The 9,952-nt window shown below is 33.0% G+C and overlaps 2 protein-coding genes across 4 annotated transcripts; both read right to left on the reverse strand.

The window, feature by feature from the left end:
• Positions 1-845: 845 nt before the first annotated feature.
• On the reverse strand, positions 846-5,485 carry noc4l (nucleolar complex associated 4 homolog). The gene is made up of 15 exons (XM_051878698.1): positions 5,278-5,485; positions 5,049-5,169; positions 4,794-4,900; positions 4,467-4,574; positions 4,230-4,379; positions 4,004-4,106; positions 3,650-3,684; positions 3,515-3,565; positions 3,306-3,417; positions 2,918-2,978; positions 2,715-2,825; positions 2,458-2,621; positions 1,486-1,568; positions 1,220-1,333; positions 846-1,096 (listed from the first exon to the last, which is right to left on the reverse strand). Exons 1-15 carry the CDS (start codon positions 5,416-5,418, stop codon positions 980-982), a joined length of 1,578 nt encoding a protein of 525 aa, XP_051734658.1. The 5' UTR covers positions 5,419-5,485; the 3' UTR covers positions 846-979.
• A 679-nt stretch (positions 5,486-6,164) lies between these two features.
• Positions 6,165-9,778, reverse strand: pus1 (pseudouridine synthase 1). Of its 3 annotated transcripts, none has more exons than XM_051878651.1 (6): positions 9,482-9,778; positions 9,184-9,392; positions 8,962-9,099; positions 7,663-7,765; positions 6,604-7,289; positions 6,165-6,297 (listed from the first exon to the last, which is right to left on the reverse strand). In XM_051878651.1, exons 1-6 carry the CDS (start codon positions 9,549-9,551, stop codon positions 6,265-6,267), a joined length of 1,239 nt encoding a protein of 412 aa, XP_051734611.1. In that variant the 5' UTR covers positions 9,552-9,778; the 3' UTR covers positions 6,165-6,264. The 3 variants fall into 3 exon arrangements, with proteins under 3 accessions (XP_051734611.1, XP_051734608.1, XP_051734609.1); XM_051878648.1 differs by having other exon boundaries at positions 9,184-9,351; positions 9,486-9,777; XM_051878649.1 differs by having other exon boundaries at positions 9,184-9,401; positions 9,486-9,777.
• Between the last annotated feature and the right edge of the window lie 174 nt (positions 9,779-9,952).

Here is a 9,952-nt window from a genome sequence, read left to right on the forward strand (position 1 = left end):
TTTTCACAATATTCTAATTTTCTGAGATACTGAATTTGGGATTTTCCTTAGTTGTCAGTTATAATCATCAAAATTAAAAGAAATAAACATTTGAAATATATCAGTCTGTGTGTAATGAATGAATATAATATACAAGTTTAACTTTTTGAATGGAATTAGTGAAATAAATCAACTTTTTGATGATATTCTAATTATATGACCAGCACCTGTATATATATATATAAAATATACACACATTCTTTATTCTTGTCTCTTTTAATGTATGCTGCTTGGATTTATTGTTGGTGTGCTTGATAACAATGATAATGCCTGCATGTTATGTGAAGATTTGTTATGCAAGATAAAAGTTTAAAAAAAAAAGAAAGAAAGAAAGAAAGAAAAAAATTAAGAAGGAGAGGGGGGAAAAAGAAAGAAAAATCACCATAGGAACTACAGATGCATTAAAAACTACATACAAGAAATGAAACACTAGCTAATCAAATAAAATGACAGATTATGACAGCTGCTAAAAGTACAGTACCATGTTTGTACCATGGTATTCTTTAAATCACACATATATATATATATATATATATATATATATTGAAGTTCTACAGTATTACTGTCTGATATAATTTTACTATGAAACTAAGGGACTTATTAGTTTTTAAGTAGTAACAATTGTACTATGCTGTTTTGGTTGTGATGAGTATGGTTACAGTGGAAAAACGGGGAATGGGGAAATGGTTTAATCTATAAATTGTGAAACGTACACAAATTAACCAAGCACTCTTTAAGTGTACTGCTATTTTAGAGTGATTCTGTCTGCAATACTCACTAGAGCCCACAAAACATTCAACACATGCTTATTTGTACAAATGTTTATTTCTTCAGACTGGGGAAAGCACTGCCATAGTTGATGCACAAACATTTTATACATAGAATACATTTTGAAAAGAACATAGAAGGACAGAGAATGACTATCTGCAAATAAGAGTGGTTACTCTAGAGTAAAGTGCGCTCCAAGCACCTCTCTGGTGCTCTTCAGGAGCCCTGTGGCAGTATCAAACTCGAGAGGTATCGTCTTCCTTTCAGCCTTGAGTTCTCGCTCCATTAGCTGCATTACAAAATGTGGAGGGCATAATGATTAGTTGAACAATTTTACAACACAGGGTAAACATCACTATCAAAATTGACAAATCATGTTCTAGTAGTTTATGGATAAAATGTTGCTAATTACCTCAAAAGTAGAGAGCTCTAGCAGCTCACTGATGTCATCCTCTTGTTCAGAAAGAGGCTCATTGATCATCATGGCGGCCTTGGCCACATCTGGATGGTAATGCTTCTGTAATGTCTAAAAAAGATTTGCCTTTTTTATGGATATCTTTTTAAATATTCAAACATTAGTTCATTGTTGAGTTTGTGGATGGTGAGTCTGTCAAATGTCAATCAAAAAGGACAGCTCCGAACAAGTAGAAATATAAATTGTCCTGGATTTGGTCTTACCTGGATCTCCCACAGACTGCTCTCCAGAGCATGACACTGAGCCGGATCTTTCTCTTCCATCACATAGGGGTCATCACAAGGCTCTGATAAAGCATTGACAGAAACAATTATTTATAATAAATACAGAAAAAAAAAATGACAATTGTTCCTGTATACCTTTTAAATTATGGTTAAAATTAAGAGGATTGGTTAAATAAATACATTTATATAATTTAAATAAACAAAAAAGAATAAGTAAATAAAAATAAATAAACAAATAATTATAAAATTGATAAATAAATAAAATACATTTATAGAATTTAAACAAAATTTAATAAATTAAACAAGATAATAAATAAAAATAAACAAAATTATAAAAAATTAAAATAGATAAATAAATAAAATACATATTTATATAATTTAAATAAACAAATGGAATAAATGAATAAAAAACAAAATAAAAATGAAACAAATGGATAAATAAAATACATATTTATAATATAAATAAACAAAATGAATAAAAATAAAATAATAAAAAAATAAAATAAAAAACACAAGTACATATTTATATATACATAGAGTAATAAATACAAATATGTATATATTTTACATAAATAATTAATAAAATGTTTATATAATTTATATAATATTGTGAAACAAATTGAATATGAAAACAAACATAAATAAATGCAAATACACAAATAAATAAGTATAAATATATAAAGTAAAATAAAGTAAATAAGTAAACATATATAGTAAATACAAATAAAATAAATAAAAATTGATACATAAAATATATATATATATATATATATATATATATATATATATATATATAAATAACTAGTTAATAATGAATAAACAAATACAAATATATAATAAATAAGTACCAAATAATAAATAAATATGTATTTATTTATAGCTAAATAGTACCTAATATAAAAATTTAAATAAAAATATATGAATAAAAATAAATCAACAATAATTAGATACCTTCTGCAGCACTGGGTCTGTGGATGAGAACTTTGCATGAAGGGTGCCGGCGAATGAGATTACAGATGAATGGCAGAACTATGAGGAGAGCTGTAGGTGGCGCTGTGAGAGATAGACGAGCGAGACGCTTCACAAACGCTGCCACAAGGTATACTGGAAGATGTCTGTCAGAGAGTTCAGATCATACGGGTTACAACAGTATTTAAGAACAAAACATGACTGATATACTGCTTATAAAGTATTAAGATAAAACTTACGTTGAAGACAGGAAAATGTTTGCCAGGTGGAAAAAACGTGCTCTGTACTTGACATGGAAGATAGTGGGATCCAGCAGATTGTACAGCTTTCTATAAAAATTTGGGTAATCCCTACACAACAAAGACAGATATTGCTTTTTAAAAAATATGAAGTTGTGGATGTAGATCAGAGAACTGCCTTTTGAAATGGTTTTAATACTTACAAATTATGTTCATGGATGAGGACGAACAAGCCATTCAGAGCCAACAAACTGATCGCTCCACCTGAGTCAAACACAGAAAGAATAGTGTATTACAAAATCAGAAAAATGTTATAAAGAGTAATTACAATCAATTTAGAATATGCATATATAATCAAAACAGTCAAATAATCATTCACTTTTCAGCTATGTGTTATTGGGCTTACCAATGTTATTGGACAACCAATGAGTCTAACTGCATTAAATAAGAAACAATAACACTAAAGGAAGGAATAAAAACATCCTGAAGATCCAAAAGAAATCAAATGCATGTTTTTATGAATAAAAAGGGATGTAAATGCCTTTACTGCACAAATAAAGTAAAGCATTCCCTGCTACACCCTGAACTCACCAATGTCATAGGCGGCGCTCAGGAAGTCAATCATCAGTGTGGGATTACTCATCTGTGGCAGTATGGATTCATGAAGGATGACTAGGATCTTCTTGTACATGCTGCTAGGTAACTATGGGAACCCACAACACAGTAAAAAAAACAAAAAATCAGGAAAGGTCTTTATACACAAGGAGTAATGAGAATATATAGAAATAGGGTTACTTTACCTTGTACTTGAGAAACATCAACCACATCTGCTCAAAAGCTCGTTTATGCTCCTGCAGGAAAAAAAATGTCAGAATAAAATTAAGAAAGAATAAATATATATGCAGAAATGTTTAATTAAAAAAAATTGTATTTACCTTTAACCTGGCTGCTTTCCAGTCCTCATGTTTGGCTTTTAAAATCAAAGGTAAATGGCATTTATAAGGGACAGTTTTGTAGGTACAATACCAGTCAACATATTTGGAGTAATTATGTTTTCTGCTCACCAAGGCTAAAATTATTTGAATAAAAATACAGCAAAAACAGTAATATTGTGAAATATTATTACATTTTAAAAATAACTGTTTACTATTTAAAAAAAAAAAAAAAAAAACTTGTTAAAATGTTGTTTTTTTTAAAAATAGAACTTTTAATAGAAGAGACTTCTTTCAAAATGATTAAAAATACTAATTATTCCAAGCCTTTGACTGCCAGTGTGAACAAACACTTACTTTCTTGTTTGACAATGAAATTGGTCATTTCTGATGCTTGGCTGGGTATGTTGATGGTTGAGAGGAGTGTGAACACATTATTCTGATATATAGGAATCACAGTCTAAAAAAAAAAAACATATTAAATTATAAAATAAGCCTGTTTTATTGCTAAACAGAATAAATATGAAAAAAAAAAAAGTCATAAAAATGCAAACATTATAGAAAAAAACTGCACCACACTCACCCTTTTGTTTCTCTGCATGACTCTGGTTATGTTGTCTCGTACTGAACTCATGACGTAGTAGCGCAAATCATCCTTCTCCATAAACTCTTGAAACCTGGAGATGAGCAGTGACATGTCCTCTTTCTCCGAGAGAAGATGCTTCACTAGGGCCTGTGCACATGAGAGCGAGACACTTTATACATATATGGAGTCAGTGAGTAACACACATCAATATCAGTTGTTACAAAGGAAACTGACCAGTATGAGCTCCATGGGAAAGCTGTAGTGTTCACTCCAGTCCAGATTCTGGAGAGGGTGTTTGCCTTCCGCTGCAACAAACTTTATCATGGCGCAGAGGGACGCCTCCTGAAAATATGAAAATAATGGAAATCAATCACATTAATGTTTATTTAATAAATAAATAATACTACAATAACACTAGTCTGTTAATTATTGCATATCTCAAGACTTTTATACATAGTTGTATTTGTTTTTATTCAGATTTACTGTAAATGCACATGTAAACTTGATTAAAAAAAGTTTATAAAAACTAATTCATCACGCTACTTGAATTAACTTACTCACCTTCACTTGGAAAGCTTCATGGGCAATATTTTCCAGCAGAAGTTCCACACAACTGTTGTAACGGTGTCTCATAAATATTTGGTACTTTTCTTCAGCACTGCGATCACCTGGAAAGAGAACAACTGACTTGACCCAAATATAAGCTTTCCTCTCAGTAAACTACAGAACAATACACCGGAAAGTCAGATGTCAGTCTAAGACATTAACTTTGTATATCCCTTGTGAGGTAAATCACAAACATAAATAGTATTTTACCATGCATGAGGTCCTCTTCTTTAGGCAGCACACCAACATAGAGATCTCCTCTTTCTAGCAACTCACAGAAAATCCTACTGCAAGCATTAGTGGCGAAAATGATTTCTTTTTCCTTTTCGGACTGTAAGTGGGAAAAAATGGATGATCACTGATTAATATAATTAATTCATAGAACTGAACATAACGTGTCGAATTCATGAGACTACACTATGAACTAAGAACCACATACCTGCAAATATTCAATGACGTCGAATATGTCGTTAGCATGTTTCTTGTTTTGGATTATATTATCTGTTTTAGTATTTATCGTTTTCTTATATGAAACCTGGCTGCTTTCTCCTTTCACGTTGCTGTCCCTGGACGGCGCCATGATTGTTGCTCTAAGAATGTGTTGGCGTGTTCCTGTCAAAGGGTGAGGTCGCCCCTAGTGGTCAGCTCGTGTTACCATAAAAAAGAAATAAACTGGAACGGTCAGTTACGATGCATCCAAATAATAATGAATTCATTTGAACTTTTCACTCTTTTTTTCTTTTCTCAAAACCAATGACTGTTAAACTTTTCAGTCAGTGTCATTATTAATTATGTTGTCATTATTATTATTATGTTATCGAAAGTGCTGCTTGAAGCACCGTATGCAGGTCATATTTGTCATGTGACACCCGTTACTTTTCACTGCGCCCATCAGGCTGGACCAATCATAATGGTTTGTGATTGCCAAGTAAGGAATTTTATTTAATACTTTTACACGGTTTTCAGGTCCGATTTCTAGTTGTCTATCAAATGCCGATTCATGAATGCATTGAATTTAGAAGATGAAACTTTCTAAAAAAAAAATAATAATAATATTTGAATGTGACTCAGAGGATTCGGCTGTCTGAGCCACCATTCGCCCCCTAGAGGAAAACACGTTGACATGCAGCAAATGTTTCTAATTCACAAATGTAAAATTCATGAAACTGTTACAATCTACTAATATAGGTCCAACAACCGAACTTTCAAATAAATATATATATATATATATATATATATATATATATATATTAACCTTTTTTTCCCCTGGAAAATAGACACTAAAACTGTTTAACAGCGTTCAACAAATGAAAACTTCAACAAGCCTTAATAAAAAGATTGTTTTATTTTTTGGAACTGAATATTAGCACATAAGTAAAAATCAAAATAAAAAATTTAACAAAAAGAATGTCTACATCTCAGTGATTCAGTCAGATGCGTTTCCATCTTCGTCATCGTCCTAAAAAAGGCAAAAAATATAGTGTTTACAATTCATAATAATTTTCAATGATCTGAGAGAGAGAGAGAGATTTACATACATTTAATATAAATATAAACCAGCAAAACATTTCCCACTTAGGGCAGAAACTTATCTTCCTAAAAATATAAAATATTTGTTTTAATCTCAATTATATTTTTAGGAAGATAGGTTTCTGCTCTAAGTGGATAGTTTTGCTGACTTACGTAATTCTGCTTTATGTAAAATTTAAATGAATCTCTCTCTCTCTATGTAAATATATACACACACCAGCAAAACAATACCCACTTTTCGCTCTTGGTTTCCCGTGGCCGTGGCTTCAAAATTGTGGACATACAGTGTAGCCATCCAGTTCACCATGGACTTCTCAAGGAGCTCAGTCTCCACGATGCTCGGATAAATGTGCTTGTCCTTAAAAGCAGCAATGGTTTCTTCTTCTTCAGTCCATTCCAGAGTCTCATGGATGCCATCTCCTCCAAAGCGTTTGTTGTAGCGGTCAAAGTGCACCCTCTCTAGCACTAACCCAAGCCCAGGGGCCTTGGGAATGTCAACTTTCTCCTCTCCCCAGCTCCTCTCGATCACCGCTTCATCCACATATCCTTTAACCACAGCGATCACAAGGCCGATCATCTTCCGGATCTGGTGCATCATGAAGCTCTGGCCTCTTACTGTGATGACAGCAAACTCAGCTTCCTGTCTCACAAAGGGCTCTCCGCAGGACATGTGGGTGATGTAGCGTTTGGCGCTGGGGTCCCGGGGACCTTTTTGCGAAGTGAAATTGTGGAAGTTGTGGGTGCCTTTGTACAGGCCAAACAAATGGTTGACCTTCTGAAGGGTCTCTGAACTCACACGGAATGACGTGTCTTCCTGGTTATAGTCCTTCGGGGAGAAAGACACAGTGGGAAGCATGTAGGAATACGTTCTGGCATCGCAGTTGTTTTTGGAGTTGAAGCCACCCGTGACTCTCTTGTATCCTGCAAATTTGAGAAGATGTAAATGTGATGCACAGATTTCTGTCAGGGTCGATATTATTATTAATAAAAATGGATTTTGTTTATTGAAAAAAAAGCTAAAATATAATCAAATATAAATATTAGAATATTAAAATTAGAAATAAAAAATAAGTACTAAAATGACTAAGATAAAAACATATTAAACCTAAATAGAAATATAAAAAAAACTAATATGACAAAAGCACCAAACAAAATTACTAAAACTTACACTAAAATGAAAATGAAAACATAAAATGAAAAGTGCAAAATATTAATAAAAGCAATAATAATTTATACTAATAAAAATACAGATTTCTAGGAAATAATAGGTAAATAAGAAACCTCAAGGTTAGACCTAAAATTCTTATATGAGATGGCAGATGAGCGTTGATTTTGTCCATGATGTTCTCAATCATCCACAGCTTCAGAGACACAACTTGACCCGCAGCAGAAACACCCTGTCAATGAGAAGAAATCAGCAATTATATATATATATAAACTGTTGAATAAACTATATTATATTTTTTAAATCATTTTGTACTATTTTAAATTTATTTTTATTATGTATAGTATTATTTTATTTTACTTCTTTACAATTATGTTAATTATTGTGCATCTTGATTTTTATTTTTGTTGATTATATAATTCTTTGTTCTAGCCAGGAATAATAAAAATCTTCATAAGGTATAAAATCAGTGTTAAACATGACTATACATTTTTTATTAAAAGGTTAGTTCACCCAAAAATGTAATTTCTGTCACCCTCATGTCATTCCACACCCGTAAGACCTTCGTTCATCTTCAGAACACAAATTAAGATATTTTTGATGAAATCAAAGAGGTATCTGACTCATCCATAGATAGCAATTTAACCATCACTTTCAAGGTCCAGAAAGGTACTAAAGACATTGTTAAAACAGTCGACATAACTGCATGTTATGCAATGTTATGAATCAATGAGAATACGTTTTGTGCGCAAAAACAAAACAAAAACTTTATTCAACAATTTCTTCTCTACCCCGTCAGTCTTGTACACAGTTGACGCAGGGAACGCAGTTCAGTGCTTTCGGGTTTACGTCCGAACGCTGACTCATTATTGGCCGGCTCCTGCGTCAGAATCACACGCATGCGTCGTGCTGCTCACATGAACAGCGTCGGCCAATACTGAGCCGGCGTTCTGAAGTAGAACCTGGAAGCGCTGAACGTAAACAGCGTACGAGAATGACAAAGAGAGGATATTGCTGAATAAAGTCGTTATTTTTGTTTTGTTTTGTTTTTTACGCAGAATCTTCGCTTTATAAAATTAAGGATGAACCACTGTAGTCACGTGGACTATTTTAACGATGTCTTTACTACCTTTCTGGACTTTAAAAGTGGTGGTTAAATTGCTGTCTATGGAGGAGTCAGATACCTCTTGGATTTCATCAAAAATATCTCAATTTGTGTTCTGAAGATGAACGAAGGTCTTACGGGTGTGGAACGATATGAGGGTGAGTAATAAATGAAAGAAATTTCATTTTTAGGTGAACGAACCCTTTCATTTTTAACATCAGTTAACGTTTATTTCAAGTAGTGAAAATGTTTTTATGGTTTTTAACTACAACAATTCTGACTATAATAAAATGCTTCCCAAAACACCAGGTTAAAGTGTTCACCTTATCTGTTCGCGCACACCGCTGGAAAGACATCTTCTTCATGTCTTCTCCATGGCCCTCTGGAATACATCCTGCTCTGATAAGAGCAGTGACCAGTTCATCCTCAATGGTTCTGAACTGAGAGTTTTTTGCATTTCTCTGGATGAACAGGATAAGTATTAATACTTTGACAATGACAACACAGCAATATATAAATCACTGTGCTGCAACATCTAAACTCACCTGCATCCCATAATACCCTTTGCCTGAATATGCCATCAGCAGGGCCACCTTTTTCTTGGGGTATTTCTTCTCATCTTGATCTGTTTTAAGCTTCTTGTCTTCATGCTCAGTCTCAGGGTGTGAATCATCTGCTGGTCTTTTCAAAGCTTTGATTGAATCCTCAGTCATCTTGCAGGACATGCAAAATACACGGGATTTTAATATTGGATCTGGCCACCCTGAAGAGCATTACAGTTAGCGGTGAACATTAAATAAGCGTTCATCAATCACTTTACAGCAGACCGCATTGTTAAGAAACGTACCTTTGATTTTGAGAACTGGGATAAATGACGGGATAAAATATGAATGATCCGACAGGACCTCAGCATGTCATTACAAACTCTCCAGTGAGGATCTCACAAATGTCTTTTGTACCAAATAGGCTCGATTGCTCTTACGTTAACTGGCTTTATTTACAACAAAAATGCTATCAATTTAGACAAATTATTTCTAACGGCAGTATAATCTATCTTCACTGCAACAACTTATTTACTTCCCCTGAACCATGAATACACCCTCGTGGAGTGGCTGAACTTTCACATCTCGCCGAATATCGCGTGAACTAAATTGGGTTGCCAGGTTTTCAAAAAAAAAGTCACCAAGAGGGGAGCCATGTTTTTACGATTTCCCTCAATTGTATCATAGGCAAATTATTTATATATTTATTTATATAAAAAATATAAATATGTACTCACGTATGCAATTCCAATGAACATATTTATAGTTAATT

The sequence above is a fragment of the Ctenopharyngodon idella genome, chromosome 21, assembly GCF_019924925.1.
Source record: "Ctenopharyngodon idella isolate HZGC_01 chromosome 21, HZGC01, whole genome shotgun sequence".
Lineage (NCBI taxonomy): Eukaryota > Metazoa > Chordata > Actinopteri > Cypriniformes > Xenocyprididae > Ctenopharyngodon > Ctenopharyngodon idella.